The 22028-nt window shown below is 55.0% G+C and overlaps 1 protein-coding gene across 1 annotated transcript; it reads right to left on the bottom strand.

Annotated features, from left to right (window-relative positions):
- Positions 1 to 1262: 1262 nt before the first annotated feature.
- TRIOBP (TRIO and F-actin binding protein) lies at positions 1263 to 15504 on the bottom strand. Its single transcript, XM_066184088.1, has 14 exons — positions 15244 to 15504; positions 11557 to 11613; positions 11139 to 11207; positions 10636 to 10725; positions 9681 to 9790; positions 8685 to 9240; positions 7974 to 8084; positions 5872 to 6019; positions 5266 to 5377; positions 4634 to 4793; positions 4181 to 4294; positions 3795 to 3881; positions 2773 to 2930; positions 1263 to 2072 (listed from the first exon to the last, which is right to left on the bottom strand). Exons 1-13 carry the CDS (start codon positions 15247 to 15249, stop codon positions 2775 to 2777), a joined length of 1776 nt encoding a protein of 591 aa, XP_066040185.1. The 5' UTR covers positions 15250 to 15504; the 3' UTR covers positions 1263 to 2072; positions 2773 to 2774.
- Positions 15505 to 22028: the final 6524 nt, after the last annotated feature.

Below are 22028 nucleotides of genomic sequence, written 5' to 3'. Positions count from 1 at the left end.
GTGCCCTGAACCCTTTTTTCCCCTCCTCTTTTGGCTCCTACAAATTCCCATGGCAAGACCAAGCACTGCAGCCTGAAAACAGCTGCCCTGAGCTGTTCTCTCAACTCTTGCCATCCCAGCTCCCCAAATGCCAAATGCTTGCCTAATTCCAAACTTGATGGCAACAGCCATGGCCTTCTGGGTGGCACAGGAAAAATCCTGGACCTTGGGCAGCATAGGGACAGAAGGGTTTCTAGGCCAGAGGCAGGAGGCCAAAAACTATCAACAGCAAGCCCTCGTGCTTGACAGGTGTAGTAGAGAGCTGAGCTCATTGCTTGGACTCTTGCACCATCTACAGGGTTGCCCAAGGGCCTTGTGTACATGACTAAAGTCTGTAGTCCAATTTTACCAGAATTTGTGACTAACAAAGTGATCTGCCTTACCAAGGGAAAGTAGTCCCTGCAGCCCTTCCCAAGGGAAGGACAGACCTGCACCCTCTTGTCCTAGGGGATGCCAATACCATGGCAAGGTGATCACATCCTGAGCAAAAGAATGCTACCCTAATACCCCTCATTTTAACAGCCAGCACATTCTTACACCCTGCTTCCATTCCCAGGTTTCACTGTACTCCAGTCTCTCAGCCAACACAACTGTCACCTCCATCCAAGTATCCTCCTTGACCCCTTTGTCTTTCCTTCTTCAGATGCGGCCTCCAGCCCCAGCATGTGACCACAATTAGATCTCTTCCAAAACTGCTGGCACTCTCTCCGTAGAACAGCTCCTATTTATATTGGGATGTGGCTGAATGAGTAGTAGTCACCCCCAGGTCCTCCATCCTGACAAAAAAGCAACATGCTTCACATAAAAAACAGGAGAGTGAAAGCATTTAAGATTTCTGTCATCTCCCCAGGATCTCTATATACTGTTTACTCTGCCAGCAATTTGCAATGCCATGTGCCCTTCCAATACTGGATATACTAATGCAGCCCAGGCTCAGCTCTTCCTCCATGAGGCTCACGGTCCATGTGGAATTTTGGGAGCAGTGTGGTGAAGCAAGTTATTTTCCCCCTCAAACCCAAACTGCTGGATAACAGCACTGCAAGGCTCCTCTAACTCTCTCACTCTCTGGTCAGGGGTACTCCTGCTGCTTTCCCTCACCAAATCCTAAAGAAAGGAAGCAACTGGTCAGTATACATCCAAACCACAAAAAATGACACACACACACCCCCACCCGTCACCACTGGATTAGGGCCACATGGCAAGCCTTCTTCTCAAGGAACACATTTTTCTCAGTGAAAGGGGAAGATTTTATTAAGTTAAAAGTTGAAGGGCACAGCAGAGCAGCAGCAGCTGCCACCTTGGGGAGATTGGCTTGGGCGGGTGCAGTAGCAGCCTCACAGTTCCTCTTCCCCAGAAAGGAGAAGCCCCGTGGCTCTGGGCTCCTGCCAGTTCAGGTTCTTGCAGGAGCCAAAAGGGCAGTCATGGAGAAAGAGCTCAATCATGCGGACTCTTGCCAAGGTGTCCTCTTTCAACCGTCTCAGGCAAGCACATCCATGGCAGATTGCCCTGGTGGCCCCCTCCTATGGCTTGCGTGTCTTCTCTGCAGGTCCCTGGGGATGGCATGGGGAGGGGGAGCATGGTCCTTGCCATACATCCCAGGGGGACCATGGAGACATTTGGAAGAGAGGGAATATGGGCCAAAGGTGGCTGTGTGTGGCCAGGAGAAATGGGGCTAGGAAAGGGGAAAAAAACAGGTTCTCTTTCTCAGGTTAGAAAAATGCTGGTGATGTAGTAAAAGTTTTCCTCCTCCTCTTCCTCTCCTTTCCATGGGGAAGAAAATTCCTCTATAAAATATAATTTTCACATATAAAATCCTGAAGAAGGTGCATGTAAGGAGCCAGTCCAAACAATGTGCTCAGGTATGCAGGCAAAAAGGGTTCATCAAAAAAGCTTTGGGAGGGGAGTGAGGAGGTTGGGGGTGTGTGGGATTCCTTGTCAAGGTGGTAACGGATGGGGATTCAACCTCCTTCTCCCCACAAGTGAGGAATGGAGCAAATACAAAATAAGAACAGATAACAAAACGTAGAGCAGACCTAGAGAGAGACAAAAGCAGAAATGGTTTAGAAAGATTCCAGCGAGCACAGAAAGGCCGTCCCTTTAGCTCCCTGGGGAGATGGCTGTCTGGTGCCCTGCTACAGACCCACTCATCTCAGCACCCATCAGCAAGCGCTGCTGGAGCAGGGTGAGCCCAATCCATGCAAGAAGCAGAAGCACTCTGGACAACAGGATGCCCTCATTCCTGTCACCCTGCTCCCCGCCCCATCTATGGCAGAGATGCCTGCAGGTGAGCATGGGAGAAGGGCTAGGTCTAGTCAGGCCCGCTTTGATGAAAACCTAAAATTACTGTGCTGTGATAGGGAAACCACTTCAAAGGTGAAAGGAATAGAAACACTGCCTACACAGAAATGTGTAACTACCCATGCTGGCACCCAAGCCACGGGGCGAAGGTCAGCTTTTGCCTGGCTCCCACAAGCAGCCTGATTGAGCAGTGACTGGTGCTGGCTGCATCAAGAACACCATGAAAAGGGGGCTGGGGCCCTCAGGAGAACATCAGGGACAGCAGGAGGGCCAGCAGTGTAGGCCAAGAGGATGCGAGAAGCAGAGAAGAATGAGTTTAAGCCTGAAGTTTCAAAACTGAGTGGAGCAGGAGAAACTGTCAGTTTCCATGCCCCTGCAGCAGCCAGTCTCAGCCACCTGCACCCGCAGGGGACATCCCAGCATCCCCAGGCTCACCGTTACTTGCTGTTGCACAGCGACTCCTTCTCCTGCAGAGCTGCCATGGCCAGGCGCAGGTGCTCCTTCAGCTGCTCGATCTCTCGCTCTGAGCGCACCTTAATGTGATTCAGCTCTGCATAGACATCTTGGTATTTCCCTGAGGCAAATCTCTTGTCCTGCCAGGGGAGGGAGAGGGGTCAGGCAGGTTGCAGGGTTGATTTTAGGGAGGGTGGCAGCAGCAAGCTGAGCCCAGCAGAAGACCCAGCAGGTGAGGAGGGGAGAGCTAGCCCTGAGTTTGAAGCCCGTCCCAATCTGGGCCAGGCAGAAACCATTCAGAAGAGGACCATGGAGGTATCTCTTCACAAACACCAGGCCAGAGAAGAATGCAGAGACACTGGTCCCACAGCAGCAGGGATCTGCAGCATCAAATTGAGGAGGTGATGTGGGCTTTACCATGGCTAGTGTGCATGTGGGGCAGCCATACAGTAAATATAACCCCACCGGGAATGCAGGCCACTGAGATAGCTGGGTGCAGCTGCTCATATGGCCAAAAACTTATGTAAGTTATAAATTCCTGGACCATCACTGAATTCCGAAGCCTCTTTCAGGTTCCCCTTTGGCAGGGGCCTTTGAAAATTCCTCTGAAGGAGCTGCTGCCAGTGGAGGGAGCAGCACACCCAGAAATGGTGCCCAAGGAAACACATCCATTCAGAGACGGCACAACTAAGGGAAGCAGAATGCCAGGCAGCCTTCATGCAGGCTTCCCACTTGCAGAAGGCGGCCTCCTGTCTTGTCCATGCCTACGTGTGCATACATCTGTGGAAACCAGCAGCTAAGTCTCTGTGACTCTTCCCTTGTACAAGGTCAGTCTATGCCAGTCCGCGCTGGTGGAGCTGCTATGTGCTCTGCAGTCAGCAAGCACAAGCAGCACAGGTGACAAAAGGGTTTGTCTCAAGCATCCCATCAAACCCAGCCAAACCCTGCTGCTTCCCTCCCTTCTGTCTCCTGCTCTTTCCCAATTGCTCCCAGAAAACACCGACCTTTTGCATCATCTGCAGCTCCTCCCGGAGGCACTGCACCTCTTTCTTTACGTACTGGAGCTCATTCTCCTTCACCCGCAGCAATACCTGGGCCAGAGAAGGGGGAGAGGAACCAGAGGTGACTCAAGAGCCACCGCCTCGGAAAGGCCAGCAGGTCCTGGCGCAAGCGTGGCAGTGGAAAAGGAAGGAAGGGCCAGAAGGGCTGGGGCAGGAAACGGCGCAAGCAGCCTGAGAGAGCAGCAGAGGGGAGGCTTGCATTCTGCTTCCTGCACCACTCCATTTGTCACTCCCCCTCCCACTTGCTCCAAGCCAAAGCCATCAAGAGGAGAAAACCCTCGGGACAGATGGGGATGGAGGCAGCGGGGCAGCCAGAGGGACCCCCGTACCTCCAGCTCACAGGAACTCCGCTCATTGTTGTGCGAAGCACGGTCCCCAGAACTCCGTGATGAAATAAAGCTTCGCAGCTTCCCGATTTCATCTGAGAGGCGGGTCTGTAGCTCCTGCAGGCAAAGCAAAAAGACGTCAGAGTAGCCATGGCACAGATCTCTTACTGTCCTGACCATTCCACCCTCATGACAGCCCTTGCTCAGCTTAGAGACCATGTTGTAACCCCCCATCCATAAGCAATGGCAGCATCTACATCCAGCAGAATACACTTGCCATATTTAATGCCACAGTTAAGACAGCCTCTAACTCTTAATCTTTTTCTTTCTGATGATAAAATCTCAGAAGGGAAGAAATACGAACAAACAGGGGAGTTTTAACAGATGGGCTGTGCTGTGTGAGGGAGGAACATGCTCCAATGCTCCTCTCTGCTGGTAGGAAAGCCCTTCTCTTACCTGATTTTTCTGGAGGAGGTCCTTCCCCTCCTGTTGACAGCGCTCCAATATCTGCTCCCGCTCCTCTGCCTTCTGGGTGAGCTCCCCGATTTCCAGGCACTTTTGGGAATACTGCTCAGAAAGCACCTGCAGTTCCCGCTTCAGCGACTCCATGTCCAACCTGCCAATGAGGCACCAGCTCACCACTGCCCCAAAACCCTTGCCAGCTCCTGGTCCCTGGCATTACCATCCCCCCTGCCATGGCCAGCCTCTGCCCACGTCAGTCATTAGCACAAGATAATGTTCCCTGTGAACACGAGCTTCAGTTCCCACACTCCCGCACATGAGTGTGGTGCTTCTTGGAGCTCCAAGCCATGCAGAAGAAACGGAGGAGTTTTCCATAAAGAAAAGAGAGGGGAAATAGCTATAGGTGTGAGGGAGGTGCTATAGGGAAAAGAGCCAAGCAGAGGACAAATCTCCCTTCCCTACAGCTGCAGCCCTGGGAGCCACCACTGGGCATACACTAGCCCTGAGGAGGGAGCTAGGGAAGTGGCAGGAGGAAAAGCTCAGGGCTAGAGCTGCAGATGGGGTGTGGTGACAGCGGCACAAGGTGGCGTCATCGGACAAGGGCAGTGAGAGAGGTGCTTTCTTACTGGTGCTGCTTCTGGAGGGCTTCTGGGAGCGAGCTGCATTGCTGGAAGCTCCGTGTCCTGCCCAGCTCCTTATTCATTTCCTCCCGGTGGGCTTTCTTCAGTGCCTCAATGGCTGCAGAGGGGGACAGTGAGAAATGGGGGATCAGGCTGTGCCAGCTTCATGAAAAACACACTGGAGAACTGGCTGAGCTCTCACCACTACAGGCTCCCAGATTCATCTCTAAAGACTCCCCCTCTTCCTTCTTCGCTCAGGGTATTCCCCACCTCCACACAACAGGATCATCATGCTGCCAAGGGGACTAACACAGGGCACTGTGGGAGCTCTCTACCACTTCTGCCTTGCCCACCTACAAGAAAGTGCTAGCCCCCTCACCCATCCACATAGGCATGACCCCATTTCCTTCAGTATCTTTACCACCCCATCTCCACCAGCACCACAGGAGTGAGAAACACCAAAGCCCGTGCTCCAAGGAGCACCAGCCTCAAACCAGGACAGTCAACAATGTGGCTCCAGATGACTGGGATGACTGGCTTCTGGCAAGAGACATTTGGGAGAGGCAGGAGGGACCCAACTGAGCAGGGGCACAGCTTGGTGTTTGCTCCTACCTGCTGCTGTTGCCGCTGCCTCCTCTGCCAGGAGCCGCTCCTTCTCCTGCCGCAACCGCTCCAGTTCCCGCTGGTGGTGCCTCTGCAACTCCTCCATCACTTGCTGGTGAGATGACTCCATCTCAGCCAGGCTGCGCTCACAGGCCTCCTGTTGTGGGGAGGAAAGGAGGTGTGAGAGACCAGGAGGGAAGAAGGAAGGGCTTGGGCCAGGACAGGCACCTGGCTGCAAGTCCAAGGACATTTTGAAAGAAGTGAGACTACTTCCCAGGAGGGTCTTCTCCTTCTGAAAGTGAGGTGGCACTTTAATCACCGAACACAACCATTTGACAGGGACACACATCTTGCAACCATCCTTTGTGCTTTACAGAGGAAGAATGTTCCTCTAGATCTTAAAACTAAAGCTGCAAGACAGGAACATCCCTCTTGGTCCAAGAACTGGGAATAACATGCCCGACACCACAGTCCCAACCCTACGCCTGGCTGCAATGCCTGGCTGGAAGAAATCAACAGTGGGAACTGCATCTCAGTATCTGCCTTTTAAATGAAGCAGCGTACCCTGGAATCAATGAAAACTGAGCTTCCTCTCCTGAAAAGTGACACGCTGCACTACCCTGTGACATGATGGAGGCTGCCAGAGAGCCCTCCCCACAGCCTAATGGTTAGGGATCCTCCTCACACAGCTCTCCCTCCTTTTTGATGGCTCTGAGACCAAGGTTCTTTCTATGCTGAGTGCTATGGTCAACTCGAGTTAGAGCAAAGCAAAGAGGTTCCCACCTTGGTGGTATGCCTTCACTCCCCCTCTAGATGCTGGCAGCACCTCCCTGAGCCTCTCAGGAAGGATTTGTTCACCAACAAACCGTGCCACTATGACTAACAGCCTGGGCCTCAAAGACATCAGCAGAGAGCAAGGAAGTCATCACATACCCCAACACCTCCTTGCAATCCCATTTCTTCCCCACTAAGGACTAAGGCTCATACAAAAGACACTGGAACATACTGTACAAATGCAAACCTTTTCTGGCTACTCCTCCCTACTGTAATGAGGGAAGGTGGGAAGCTTCACAGAACAACAGAGGAAAAGGTAAGGAATCAATTTGGTGATCTATCAATGGACCAGCTGCAACCCTTGGCAGATGGAAAGAGTGAATCCTTTATGGAAAGACCAAGTTTGGCCTCAGATGTGAAATGCTGGCTTTTTGAGCCAAGTTATTAGGAAGATAAGGAAGTTCCTCCCCACTGCTTTTGCTTTTTACTTTTTTTTTTTTTTTAACCATAAAGAGGCCTGTAAGCTGTAAATATTAAATCATGATAACACAGAGACTGGCTGGGTGCTACAGGGCTTGTGGGTTTCTTTATGTGTGCTAGGTAAAGCCAACCCTGTGGAACAGACTTCACCAGCCCCAGTTTCCTGCCCTGTCAACCCCCTCTGCCCCGGCATCTTCCAACACGTAAGGCCCATCCTGAAAACCCCGCTGTACGGTCGAACGGCAGCCTCCACACAGGAAATCCCTGCGGGATGTGACCCTGCTTGCTTTGGATGACTCCATGAGAGGGGAAAATAAATAAACAAAGTGAAGTGAGAGGATGAAGCATGAGCAAATTCTGCTTCGCTGGCTCTCCCACATGCTGTCCCAGCAAACAAATGGGCTGCACTGCAAAGGGACCTTCAAGGCTCAGGCTGTCCCCAGGGACTGACTGACTGCTTTTAACAAAACACACGGGAGCCCCAGTTAGCAAGAACCACATGTGGTAAGCAGCACACCACCAGGGAATGACCAGAGGCTCAGCAGGAAGCTGCTGATCCACTCCTAGCCTGGGGGATGGCTCAAGGACAGCACTGTGGCCACATGCAAAGCAGGACACAGATCCTGCACCTCTTCCCAAATTATCCTTCCCTCCCTTTCTAACCCTGGCTCCTTTAAGGCCAGGCAACATGCACCAGCCTTTATGTAATTAACATTGATTACAAATGGGCCCAGTTAGGGTCACCATGGCAACCCAATGATTAGCAATTCCTGCTTGGCAATAAGCTCTGTGCCAGCATTTCCCAGTTTGGTACTGGGAGTGACCCCCCAAAGCCCTGGGTCCCGCACTCTGCTCACCTGTGAGATGTACCCTCGGGGCACATGGCTGTCCCCCTGGGATTTTGCTGCCTCCCGAAGGCTCTCATTTCTGGCCCGGCAGGACTCCAGCTGTGCCCGCAGTGACTGGATCTGTGCCAGGGAGGATGGAGAAAGATGTTCAGCCAAAGGTGGAAAAGTGCCATGGCCTGACCAACATGCCACATCCAAACCCTGGGCTTAGGGCTGGGGAGGACAACACACAGCCAGTGGAGGCCTCTGCTTCCCCAGCAGCCTGCCAAGAGATCAAACTGGCAAAGCCAGCCACAGCCTGCTTAGTGCCAGTAAGGAAGGGAGAAGACATCCCAGCTTTCAGAGGTGGATCTATGCTGGAGGAACTACCACTGCATGGCTCCTTTCAAAGGCTGGCAGATGAAGTGCTTGCAGGCTTGGGAATAGCTAGAGAAGAAAGGCTGTGAATGTACTCCCAGGAAACACAGATTCCACACAAGTAGTGCCACCAAATAAATTATCCTGGACCAAAACACACTCTGGGGAACCTCTGCAGGTGTGTGAGAGCTGGCCCTTAGCCTTGCATTACCAGGTTCCAAAAGCTTCCATGCATTCAAGAAGTCAGAAAGAATGAACATCTCTCTGCACCTCTGCCTTGCTCTTCTGCAGAGCCTCCTGTAGCTAAGTACCACATTAAGGGGCCACCAGAATCCCAGTTTCAGAGAGGAGGGATGCTCTTACCTCCTTTTTCAGTGCCTCATTGGTGTCTCCCTGCCCTGCCTTGCTCTGGTTCAGCAGTGTCGTCAAAGGCACCCGCCGCAAGTCCTTCAAGGGCAGACGCTCCAGCTCCAGCCACTTCTTCTCTATCTCCTCATTCAGACGAATCCGTTGATCCTCCAAAAGTGGAGAAGTGGGGAGGCCCTGCTCCGCGGCCTTGCGGGAAGGGTCTCCTGCTGGGCTATCGCTGTTCGGGACCCTGTCATCGGGGGTCTCGAACCATTTCCGCCTCTCCTCTGAACGGATGGCCAGATCCCGCTCCAGCTCCTCATACTTGGGAGCTCGGTCGGAGATCCTCACGCTCCCTTTTGTCCTCTGCAGGGACCCCTGATTTCCAGGGTCTTGTGGCAAGGGAGACAGCTCCACATAGTCAAAGGCATGGCGCTGCCCATCCGCCTTCCAGTGACTGCCCTTTGAGTTCCCCTCGGAGCCTGAGCCTGGCCGCTGCTGCTCCTCCATCCGGAGTGAGCCTTTCTGGGGAACACAGTTACGGAAGTTCTCCTTGTCACAGTCAGGGAGTCTGAAAGCAGAGCAGGAACTGTGAAGGAGAGGCACCATGGGGGAAAGGATGCAGAGGCATTGCCTCTCAAGGCTCAGATCCTCACTCAGCCCAGCCTTACAAAACCCCACCCTGAGCTCAGAGCTGGGCCTATACCATCCCATCCCTCAGGGAAATGGATTTCTCCACCAGGCAGCAAGGATCCACCCTGGTTCCAGCTATGCTGGTGGAGAAACCAATCTAAACTTATGTGGTGAGGCAAAAAGCAGGTACAAGAAAGGGGGCCATCACATTCTCAACCCCTGTCACTGGCTAGTGTAACCAAACCACTTTCAGACGGAGCAGAGGGCAGGGCTGATCTGGGAGTGGTGAGATTTCCAGAGGGGTCTTCCTTGCCCCTTCTAGTCAGGGCAGAGGGACAGCAAGGGAGAAGAGGACAAGCAGCATTGGGCAGCTCTTACTTGGTGACGTCTGGAGCACTGACTGGGCGCACATTCTTCCTCAGGGCCTCGATCCAGTTGCGCCGGATGCCAGAGGTCATCGCTGACAAGGTGAAGACGGCATCCTTTGTCTGCAACAGGGAGGTGACAGAGGCCCTCTCAGCACCCAGTGGATGTGCAGCAGTTCCCTCTTGGTCCCTGAGACCCACAGCCACTCACATACACAAGTGCTGGGCTGTTAGAAAGGCCACCCTCTGGCAGGCTCCTGGGGACAGGTGGAGTGGAGGGAGAGGAGAGGTGGGAAGGGTGTTTGAGGAGGATCCTTTATGAGACCATCTCCAAGCAAAGCCAAAAGAAACCTTGTTGGCACACTGGGCCAAACATGCACTGGTGCAGTCCAGCTGTTCAAGTGCCAGGAGTCAGGTGCCAGCACTGGGGTACAGCAGCAGGACACAGAGAAACCCAGACCATGAAGTGTCCATCCCTGCACACTCACAGAAATACCATTTCTCATGCTGCCTTAGCAGCCACCTCCTGCTGCTACAACAAATAGCCAAGGACAGAACTGTACTGGGACTGGATCCAGGGTACAGGTTGTCACTTAGAGCATGGTCAGCCAGGTTACATCGAGATCTGCAGTGCTCACCACTTCCCCCCTGCAGCTGTGGAAAAGTTGCCTTGGCCAACATGTCACTGACATACTCTTGGCATTTAGTTTGGCTCCTGGATAGCCTCCAGTACAGCCTTCAGCCAGCCTCCCAAAGGCTCCTCCTCCTCCTTCCTTCCTTTGCAGGCAGGCAGCCCCGATGTCCCAGAACACTGTCACCAATGTGTCAAAAAAGCAACCTTGGACCACCATGCTGGCAGAAGACATGTATAAATTGTGTCTCAGCATCTTGGCATGGGGAGGGAGCACACATTCCCACCCCGTGTCCCTCGGTGCTGCTGCTCTGTACACGTGGTGCCGGACACTCACGTGTATCTGGAAGCCGTAGTTGCGCTGCACCGCAAACTCTGTCACATCTGTGCAGGAACGGAGGTCGATTTCTCCATCAAGATCATCAGCCTGCAAGCACAGCCACCCGCTAGGACATCAGTGCTCAACCAGCTTTGAAAAAGGCCACTTTTGCCTTCATCCCACAGCTCCCTGGGAGCCAGGCTCAGCTCGTTGGGAACCAGGCTCAGTCCCCCAGCAGAGCATGGCCTCTTCTAACCTAAGGGCTGCCAGCAGCATGGATGGAGAGTATCCCAGATGCCCAGCCACAGGACCAGTCCTTCTCCCCACCTGCCACCACTGTCCCCCCAGACCTTGCCACCCTGCCTTCATCCCCTTCATCTCCCCTTGGCAAAGAACAGCTTGGCATCTCTGCCATCCTTCAGGAGGACATGATGCTATTGCTTGTCCCTGGTCACACCAGAGCTGTGCTTCTCTCCCCCCGGCCAGGAAGGAAGAGCTGGAGAAAGGTTGGCCATGCTTACCTCCTCTGCATTTGAGTCCCGGTAATACCTCAGGCTCGAGTCGGTCAGCACGAACCAATGCTTCTTCCACTGCAGGCGCATCGGGCAGGGGAAGGGAAGGGAAAAGACAGGAGGGAAATGGATAGGCAGTTACCAGGGAAAGCATAGGAACAAGGAGGGATGCTCTGCGCTATGACCTCTCAGCCTTCTCTTCCCCCTCCTCCCTCCCAGATCCCCCTTGTGAGCCTCAGCTGGGAGAGAGGCACTCGATGAACTTCTGTGTCCACAGACAGAGCAAGATACCTCCACCAAAAGTTTCCCACTGCCTTTCCCAACAGGAGAGACCTCAGTAAGTAAGGAGGAAGGAAATCAGCTGGCTCACCGGGGCTCTCCAGGAGCAGGGGATAGGGGAAGAGGAAGACTCTCATCTGGGGCTTACCTCTCCTGGCTCATCCAGGATGGACATCCATCCCTTCTTGAAATTGAGAAGATCCGGCTGGAAAACAAAACAGAATTACTGTCTTGGAGTGGCCCACAAAAGGGTGGAAGGTGAGTCCCCTGTGGCAGAACAAAATGGGAATAGCCTTTTAGGAAACTTGTGGGGCTATGCGACCCTATGGCAAAAGAAAACTGAGCATAGCTCTCAGCAGTAGGCACTCGTAGCTATAAGAGGAAGCAGGAGATAAGGGAAGAGGTTTAAAAAAAGTAAAGGAAAATATGCAACAAAGAGGTTTCCACAAGGTGCCCCAGAGGTATTTATTCAGAGAAGTGGAGGCAGGGTAAAGGAGAGTGGGCAGAAGAGAATGCTCCACCACCACCAATGGGGCTTGCCTCAGAGATGGAGGCAAAGCCATAAAGAACCAGAGACGCCTTGTCTCAGCCCTGGCTGTGCATGCCCCAGAGCTACGTCCCTCTGGTAACTTCACCACCAATCATTTATTAAAAACATAGTAGCTCAGCTCTCACCAAAAACCTACAGGAGGCAATTCAACAGCTGTGAAAACACATCGACTTTAAACGATGTGCCCCAGGGTAGAGATGAAGTCAGTGCTTGATCCTCTCCCCTCTCCCTCCAAGGTTCAACACTCTAAGATTCTGAGGGTTTTTCTCTTACCCAGCTCTTTCTGTTCCTTCCCACTACAGAGCCTGCCCTCTGCCCAGCCACAGCTACAGAAGGTAAGGAAGAAGAGAATTTCACCCAGATTACCCTGTGCCACAAAGAAGTTCCCACACACTCTGCCTCCTCCTAACCTCATGTCACTGGTGCACCATCCCAACCAGTTTATCTTTTTCCCAAGGTGGAGCACCAGAGAGCTGACTCAGGGGAACCTTTCTCCCTGGCTTTGCCCTCAGCCAAACAAGCTCGAGCTGGTCCCTCCTCCCACCCCTGCTAGCTCCCAGGAAATTGCACCATCCAAGAATTCAGTCCAATGCCTCTTCTCCCATGGAAGTCAGTTTGCCAATCTGCCCCTTCCTCGGCAGCCAAACCAGGCAGGGACAGCATTGGAGAAGTGACGGTACCAGGGGTCCAGCACCAGACCTGCCAGTCCTGTGGAAGCCACCAGCAGTCCCCACGCGTCACAACCACCACCTGAGACAGAGCTGGTGAGAAGGAGGTGGCTCAGCAAGCCGATGGCCACTCCACATCCCCTGAACAAGCCCAGTGGCCAACCACAGCTGCCCCACAAGCCCAGCTTCCTGGCTGTACAGCCAGGCCAAGCCTTTCCCTGCTTTCATCTCCCTGAGCTGCTGCTCGTGGGTTACACCCAAGGTTATGGGGCGGCAAGAGCCGAGTATGTGCCGGCCCACCCTGGCGCTCTGGCTATTGGTTCAAGCAGGAGCAAGGAGTACTGCCAAGGGGAGGTCACTGCCTGCTACGGCTTCAGGCCTGGCCAGAAGCATCCGGCAGTCCCAAGCTCCCTGGGAAGGGAGGGAAACCAGGGCAAAAGGACGTGGTGGGGCTCCCAAACCTCACGTCCTGCTGAGGTAACAGGCACTGCTGGCAGCTGGGAGACAAGGGGGATTTATGCATCCCCATCAACCCAGATTTGTGGTGGCTCCACTACTGGCCTGAGAAAGCACCCCAAAAATTAATTCCTTCTCTGTGGCAGCAGCTCCACCCTTTTTCCCGTTATTCCTTCCAGTCCGGTGACTTAAGCTTCAGCTCTGAATTCAGAGTGGTGAGAAGGAAGGAAAGGAGACAAAACATCAAAGCACAACATCCCCTCCTGGGATGCCTGTGCGCTCAACAGAAGAGGGAGATATGGGCAGGCTCCATGGAGGCAGAAAAACAATATAGGGAGAGAGTGGGGCTGTCATACAGATCAGTTGGGTCTCATCTTATTGAGAATTTACAGTCCCAAAGCATTAGGTGCCAAAAAAATTAATATTAACAAGAGGCTTGCCGCTGGAAAAACTGCCATGAAGTCTTGCCAGAACTGCTGCCCCAAATGCAGTGCTGGGCCCAGAAAATTCTCCTGGAGGGCTTTTCCAGGCAAACTGCACAGGGTTTCTGCCTTCATTGCCAGCCCTAGACATGGAGCTACAGCTCTACAGAATTGTCTTTGAACTATTCTTGTCATAGCGGGGTCAGTACTCTAAGCTGAGGCCTCAGTTGATACACAAAGTGCTTAAAGCCACTTTTCTTCCCTTCCCCACAACCAAATCCAGTTTCCTCACTCAGCATGAAAAGCTGAGGATATAGTCAGAGAAGAGCACGGGGTTCAAACAGAACCCCTCATCCAGAGGAAATGGCCCAGCAGTGAGAGGAGGAAACATCCAGGAAAGCCAAGCTGCTGGGAGAGATCCGGGTGCCAGAGATGCAGTGCTGTGGCAGGATGCACCCCTGGCAAAATGCATAGCCCTGCAGCTTGGGGCTGTGGATGGCTTGGGAGGCGGTGGCAGTGATTTTGCCCAGTTGCATCCATACCCATCAGAGTTTTATGTTCACAGCTGGCCAGGTAGAGGCACTGGAGGGGGTCTCAGGTAGCTGGGGACATAGGTGATATCTGGAAAGACTGGCTTGCAAGAGCAGGTTAAGGAGCGGCAGCTGCCTGCTCTGGTTGAAGAAGGGCTACAGGGAAGGTGATAACAGTCTGTAAGTATCCGAAGAATGTAAACACCAAAGAAGGAAAAAGGGACAGGGTGGGAGCAAAGGAATGGCTCCTGGGTAGTAGTGAGGCGCCAGGATGGATAAGTGGAGAAGAGGCTGTGGAAGGCTGGGAAAGATCACTGTCCGAGCAGGATAGTCAGGTGTGTCCTTTCATCACCAGCCTTTGTCATCACCGTGCCTCCTGCTCTTCCCAAAAGCTCCTCAGCACTGCGGGTTCTGGGGCACTGCTTCCTCACACCTCCGGGAGATGGTGCAAGGGGCTCTCAAGCCCCCCGGAAAGCACAATGTCTGCTCTCCTCTAAAAAGGGAACCCGCTCCATAAAGCGTTTGGGCCTCAGGCCAAAACACAAAGCAAAACCGCCCCAGCTCAGTTGGGTGAAAGCAAAATCACTCCCAGGCTGGAGCACACACGCAGCTCCCGAACAACACGTGCAATAAGAGCCAGCGGGCGACGGGCCCTCCCTCTCTCTCATCGCCCCCGTGCGAAACGCCGGCGGGCACAGCCCAGCCTGTCACCTCCATTACCCCGCTGGCGGCCGGCAGCCGCCCGTGCCAAGGAAGGTTTGCCCCAGGGGTGGGATGCTCCCTGCCCCAAACCGCATCTGTTTCCCACAGGGAGCAGGAGCTCTCCACGCCCGGGGGGACTCCAGTTTCGCATCCGACTGCGGTCATAGGTGCGGTGAGCTGGCCTGGCCTCAGCCCGGTCCACGCTTACGCTTGTCGGGGTGCGGTGGTGCCCACCGGGGCCGAAGCGGCCACGGGGAGCTCTGGGGGGACCCCGGCGGTGATGGAGAAGGGAGCCAAGGAAGAACTGCCACAGCCTCGAGTCCCGGGGCCAGAGTCTCCCAGGGAGCGGCGGCTCCAGAGACGCCCGGAGCGCAGGGACCCCCGGAGGCGGCGGCTGACAGCTGGGGTCCCCCGCCCCCTCCCAGCCCCGGGCTGTCCCCCGGGCTCCGGAGGAGGAGTCCCCGCGATCATCGCCCGCCAAGCCCCGAACCCCAAGTCCTGACTCACCGTCATGGCGGGGGCGCCGCTGCCGGCGGGGCCGGGGTCGCGGCGGGGCCGGGCGCTGGCAGCCAGGGCGGCGGGACGGCTTCAGCGCCCGGGCGGCTTCCGCGGCCCCACCATGCCCGCTCCGCCACCCGCCCCGCGATCCCCGCGCGCCTCTTTCCTCTTTTCTTTTTTTTCCAAAACAAAACAAAACAAAAAACAAAAAAAAAAAGGAAAAGGAAAGGGGGGGGGGGGGAGAAAACCACCCCAAAAAACTTTTCTTTCCTCCCCCCAGAACTTCCTGGGAGGGCCCGGGCAGGCCAATGGCAGCCGCCGCCACCGCCCCGACCGCCCGCAGCCAATGGAGCCGCCGGGGCGGGCGAGGCGGCCGGTCCGCACGGAAAGGGGCGGCGGCCCTGGGGCGTTGTGGTCGGGACGGGCGCGGCGATGCTGGAGCTGAACCGTGTCCCCTCCCCGCTTCGCTGGCCCGGGAAAGGTGAAGCCCTGTGAGGGTAGGGTTCAGCCGCTGCTGCCCCGGGAGTCCAGCTCTTACCCAGGCAGGGTTTGCGCTCAGGCTGGGATTTTTCGCAGGCAGGGATTTTCAGCAGTGCACACAATGGAGTCCTCGCCTTGGCTGCTGGGGCTACTCGGTTTTATCCAACCGATTGAACCTCTCTGGGCTCGTGGCAGGGGTGGTAGGAGATCACGGGGAAACTCCTGGTGCCCCTGGAAAGCTGCGCCACCTGGCCTCACATAGGAAAGGGAATTGCTAGAGAGGGTCCCAAAGGAAATGGGGAGAGGGACTCTGCATTACAAAATGCCAGGCTCTACTGTGCAATCACACCAAGGTGATGCTTCTTGCTGCAAGGCAAAGGGAAGGAAGGTGTCAGAGCTCAGTGTTGAAGAAACCTGACATAGGTGAAATGATCTGGCCCAGTTGTACAGGGTAAGTTCAGGGCTTTGGGCTGCTCCCTGGCCTGATGCAGGGAAGTGAGGGAAAGGATGTCACCCGTTTCAAGTTTCAGAGGCCTTTGACAGTCTCTTTCCTGGCTGCAGTTTGTCCTTGTATAAAGAACAAAGCCAGGTCCTAGCAGAGGATGACCTGGCTGAGATGACTGATGTGCAGAGACAGGAACTTGTGTGCAGCTGCCAGCTACATGGGCTCCCAGAATACTTTCTGCAGCTCTCCATAGCTGCTGCAATGCCAAAACAATATACCCTATCCTCTTTCACACCACTGAAGCCCACTTCATCTCTGTAAAACCCTCTGTGCCCTCACAGCACTGGCCAATAATAAAGTGAAGGAAAGCAGCTGTACTGAGATTTTAGTCCCAGGTCTACTGTTTTCCCTTCTCTGGCTTTATAAAAAGGCTCTGTGCCTCAGTTTCCCCATTTGAGAAATGGGTGAAGGACAAAGTGAAGGGGAGTGTTAGTGAACACAGCATTCAGGACATTGTGGGAAGACAGCACCATGCTGGACCTGCTCAGGTCAAGTGCTGGAGACCTAGGTCCTACCTACAGTGACTCCCAGAGAAGGGCAGCTGCCCTTCCTCACAATTCCCAGGGCCTGGCCCCTACCTTGTTGTGCTTCTTACTGGCATTCAAATGTGGCTGTGGGCTTCCTGAGGAGCCAGTGCTGCTTTGCGGTGGGAAGGTGCTTCCACCCAGCTGGGGCTGCAGGGGAGAAAGCAGGAGCTGAAGCCATTGGGGTTTAGTCCTCACCAGATCCAAGCATCCGTCTCCTGGTGTGGGCCAGGGAAGAAAGCATCTTCCCTCCTCCCAGTGCCAGACAGGCAGTTCAGTTTCCCTGGAGGATCCCAGGGAATCAGGGTGCACAGAATTGCAACCCAGGGGACCCACCCAGTCTATGCTTGTCAGTTTTAGGCCTTGCAGGGTCCCCATCACCTCTGACTCCTACCCTACTCACATGGTAAATGAGAAGACTCTTGTTCCCCCAGTCAGTCTCCAATGGCTTCTCAGGGTTGTGTGTATCTCGTGTGTGTTCAGGACCCTTCCAGTCCTCCTCCAGATGCTGTGCTGGACTCTCAGGCCTTATCCAGCTGTCGTCCAACCGTAGTCCAACATCCAGACATCTAGCAGGGTTTTTCCAGTCCCTTTCCAGCTGGCGTGTCACATCTCCATGGCACATGGGCATCTCTTGGCGCTTCCAGTCCTTCTCCCACACCTGTGCTTGGTGGGCATCCCCCCGGCCCCTCCAGTCCTGCTCCAGTGGTCGTGCTGGGCTTGTGGGGCACAGGGGCTTGCCTCGGCCTTTCCAGTCACTGCTGGTGCTCTTTCTGGGTTGGGAGGATGTCAGCTTTTCCCGGAGGCTCTGCCAGCTGCATTCAGATGGCTTCCTGGGCCCTCCAAGGTGCTGTGGCTCCCCTGGCTTCACACGTTGCCTCTCTGCCCCCCGCACCAAGCTGGGAAGCGAGATCTCCTTTTGGCTTTTCCTTGTGCTCTCTGTATGTCTCCCAGGACTGAGGGCCCGTGGTGGCCCTGCCCGACTCAGCCTGACATTATTTGAGCCCTTCCCAGCACCTGTGGAGTGCAGGAAATCCCCTCGGCTCTTCTTCTCCAGTGCTTGCCGTATACCCCCTGCTTGCCAGGTGGCTCGGCCCCTGTCCAAGTTTGGGGGGCGGACAGGCTCCCCTTGGCTTCTCCAACTTTTCTCAGTGCGACAGGGAGGGTTCATGGGCTCCCCTGCTCTCTTCTCTGATCTGCAGGCTGGGCTTGCAGAGCCTGGGCTCCGGCTGCCTCTCTCCAGCAGCCAGCCAGGGCTGGCAGGGCGTGGGGAGTCGGCCCGGGACCTGCTGGCCTTCTCGGGGTGCCGAGCTGGGCTGGGGGAACGCCGGGGCTCCTTGGGGCCTCTGCTTCGCTGCTCGAGCTGCCAGGAGAGTCGCTGACCCTGGGTCACAGGGGAGAGAGAGCAGGGAGTCCTCTTAAAAAAGTGCCAATGAGCAGAACAAGATGGGATTAGGGCTGAAAGGTGATTTGGTTAAATGGTTCCCCAGAGAGCAGTTGCATTCCTGTTCATGGAGCCAGTCCATACTCTAGAGAAGCCTCTTGCACCCAAAGGGTGAAAGAGCTGCTGCATTTTAAGAGCCAAGGGTCCCAATCCATGACAGAAGGAGAGCTGGGATTAAAGGGAAGAGGGAGAAGGGGAATGAAAGAGAAGCATGTGGCAGAAGTAGAGGAAAATGTGACAGGAAAAAGCAACTCAGCTTGCACAGCTGGGATGAGATCTTGTTGTGCAGCCAAGCCTCACCTCCCTGGGCAGGTTGGGGCTGGACCGCCTCCGAGTTAGGTGGCCTTTGCTGGGTGGCACCGGTGTCTTGCCATCGAGCCGGTCCACACGGCCTTCCTCCAGAGCCTGGAAGGCCTCCAGTGTCTCTGATTTCCTGTGGGCACACACAGTTGGTCCAGCTGCCACCCTGCTCAACTTGGAAGCAGAACCCCTGCAAACCCTGCTCCACCTTAGCGTGACCCTACAGACCTCCACCTGCTCCACACACTGTGTGCACCATAGCCTCTCCCTGTCCCCATCAACCACCTCAGCTTTCATATCCTGCTGCCTCACCCATGTCTTCTTCACACTATTCCTCAAGCTTCCCTCCGTCTTTACATCCCACCCACTTGCCCAGGATACTTTCTCGATCCCTCTTTATGTCCCCTCCGGCCCTTCGCTACCAGTACTGGAGCTGCTCTTGCTCCTCCAGCTAAAACCTAAAGAGCTACTGGGTACTTTTTGGCATCCTCCATCATTTCCTAAGTGGCTCCTATAGTAAATGTGGAATCCCTGGGGAGCTGTTGATGCTGGGACTGGGGAGCACCTCTTTCCTTCCCCTTTTACTGTGGGGAACCCTGCTTGGCAGCATGTCCTGTAGCTTCCAGGTGGCTGTGAGAATGAGGAAGGTGGGTTGCTCCATTGTAGCAGTTCAGCTTAACTCCACCTTTCCAACAGCTTCAGCTGCCCATGTGCCGCAATGAAGGAGGCTCTGAGCCTGGATCCAGCCCTTGCTTTGAGGGAAATTTAAGCACGGCTGAAAGCTGAGCTCTGCCATCTAGCCCTGCCTTCTCCCTGAAGCATGGTGATTCAGAGGTGGGGGCCCCCCAACAGCATAAAAGGGCAATCCCCTGCCTCTGCCCACTGTGGAGTCCTCTTACTTCTCACCTGCGTTCGCATCCAAACATCCTCTCCACTTCCACTCGGCCAGGGCTGAGCGTCCGGGAACCATACCGGTCAACAGCGTCCCGCTGGCTGAGGCGCTTGGGCTTGGGCAGGTCTGCAAGCACCGTGTACTCCTGCCTCTCCAGTCCATGCCGCCCCTCAGCACCCCCACTGCCAGAGTGCCCGTGGGACTCCCGAACCCGTGGGCCTGAGAGGTGCCCACTGCCACCCAGCAGGTCACTGCGGGCCGGCAGAGAGCCAGCTGGGGCACGCGGCAGGGTGGATGCCCAGGGGGGGTCAGTTTTTCGGTGCTTTGGCCAGCTCTCCTCAGGCTTCTGGCTGGCAGGACGGTGCTCTGGGACGGGGAGAAGGCCGTTACTGGGGGAGACGTGAGCGACGCGGGATGCCACCACATCCACGGCAAAGCAGGTCTTCGGAGGAGAGCTAGAAATGGTCCAGGAGGGCAAAGATAAAACCCAGACTCCCTCAAGGCAGGGTGGGAGCACTGGAACACGGCACTTTGAGCTGAGGGCATGCCAAACCATGCAAATAGAGAGCACCCGAGATGTCCATGGTTCACAGCCAGCATACACACAGATGGACTCTCACATTGTGCCCATGGATGTGTTTAACACTTCCTGGGACTAGAATTGCACAAAGAGATGCTAAATCTAAACAGAGATCTGCCTTGAACCTCAGAGACCCCTGGATGGAAAGCAAACCAGAACAAGGATCTCACACAGGAGCAGACCAAGAGTACCTGCTTTCAGTGGACAGATTTCCTTCCTAAAGCCCTGGACTTCAGTTCTCACCCAGGATCCAGAGGGAACAGGTTGAGCCCACCTGGGTCTGTCTGCCTGTGGGGCTCGTGACCGCACCTCCTCCTTATGGCCCAAGTAGCTCATCATGTCCCGTTTGCCTGATCCCAAAGTGTTGTCCCACAACCGAGTCATTTCCCCTTCCTGGGAGACAAGATCGGGCACATCTCTGCAATGGGGACTAGTAGTTTTTGTGGGCTGGAAGGAGGTAAAAGTATATTTGAAAACTTTCAGCCTGTTCAGCCCAAAGCTGCTTGTAAAAAGGAACCAGAAGAGGAGCTGTGTGAGTATAAGATGATGCCAGACCAATGATGGCAAGAAACAACATAGAAAAGTTCACAAGGGAGTATCCAAGAGCAAATCTTACGAGCTCTTTAGTGGGATAGCCTCCTTTGTGGGGACTAAGAGTCTCAGCTGATCCTCCCTTGCATCTCAGGATCTTAGAATCATAAAATATCTCAAGTTTTAAGGGACCCATAAGGATCATCAAATACACCACCCTGCACATGACGGGCTCCTTCTTCCATCTGCCCGAGGCAGGATAGGCAGAGGGGCAAATTCTACATGTCTGTGAGCTCAAAAACCTGCTGAATGGGCCCAGCAAAACTGGCATTGAATGGCCAAGGGAGCTGGGGAGACCAAAATAACCCAAACCACAAGAGATCCCCATCTCACCCTGGCGAGCGTGGAGTTGGCTTCAGCACAGGCGCTGGGGTCGGTGCCAGTTTCTCTGTGCTCACCCTCAGCTCCGGGGCTGAGTGGGGGATATCGCCTGCTCTCGTGCCAGCTGTGGGGCGGGGAGAGAGGACAGCTGGTGGTCAGCACAGCCTGCAGAGCTCAGGGGCGAGTGACAGCTCTGGCAGCCCAAGCCACACTGGCTCACTCTCCACTGGATGGGCAGAGGCTGGCAGAGCCCATCCTAAGACCACTAGCCTTCCTCTAGAGGAGGGAATAAGGATGAAGGAGACTCTTTCAGGGGCCCCCTGACCTCTCCAGGGACAGCCCAGAGGAAAGGTTAGAGGGCATGGCATGGGGGTTTCTCAGTCCTTTTTCCCAGACACCAGCTTGCAGAGCATCAGGGAAAAGGCGGCTGATTTCCCCCTGCTTGGCTTCCCGCTTCCCCTCTCCGTTCTTCCCACCGAAGGGACTTGTTGGAGCAGCAAGGCTCCCGGCTGGTACTCACCGCTCCGTGCCCTCCGCCGGGCCCACACACACGTATACCTCACACTGCGGGGCTAAAATATGGAGGGAGTCCCAGGGCTCTCCTGGGGCTGCATCGCTGCAGGCATCGCGCCCTGTGACCTCCGTGGCATGATCCTGTGAGGAAGAAGGGGTGCAATGGTGCTGTCAGTGTGCCAAGGATGAGGATGAAGCTGCCCCTTGGAAATGCCTGCTTCTTCTACCTCCTCTGAGAGCAGCCTGGCCTCCAGGGCTCTTGATATCTCTCCCAGCCCACCGCTGAGATTTTTCTCCTACATCAAGAAGCCAGAGAGGCCCACCACGCTCTTATTTGATTCTGAATGTTGCAGACATCGCAGAGACTGCATGTGCGGATGAGGGCTCAGGGAAACTGCCCCCTCATGTTGGCACTGATGCTGCTGGTAGCTGCTCTCCCTCACCAGCAGGATAGCTCAGGGAGAGACAGTGGAGCCAAGAGGAAGGAAGATTTTTGCAGAAAAGGCTGTAGTCCCAGCCTCTGCCTCTCTCTGTCAGGGCTTGCAGGCGTCTCAGCATTCTCCCTGGTCCCGGTTACCTGCGGGGCTTATGAGCAGCAGTGGGGGATGATCTGGGGAGCCGGCTGTCTGCGCCGCCTTCCCTCC

The sequence above is a fragment of the Chamaea fasciata genome, unplaced genomic scaffold (assembly GCF_029207755.1).
Source record: "Chamaea fasciata isolate MVZ Bird 193981 ecotype frontalis unplaced genomic scaffold, bChaFas1.0.hap1 SCAF_5, whole genome shotgun sequence".
Taxonomy (NCBI): Eukaryota; Metazoa; Chordata; class Aves; order Passeriformes; family Sylviidae; genus Chamaea; species Chamaea fasciata.
Note: the sequence above shows the minus strand (reverse complement) of the source record. Positions and strands in the feature narration are given on the sequence as shown.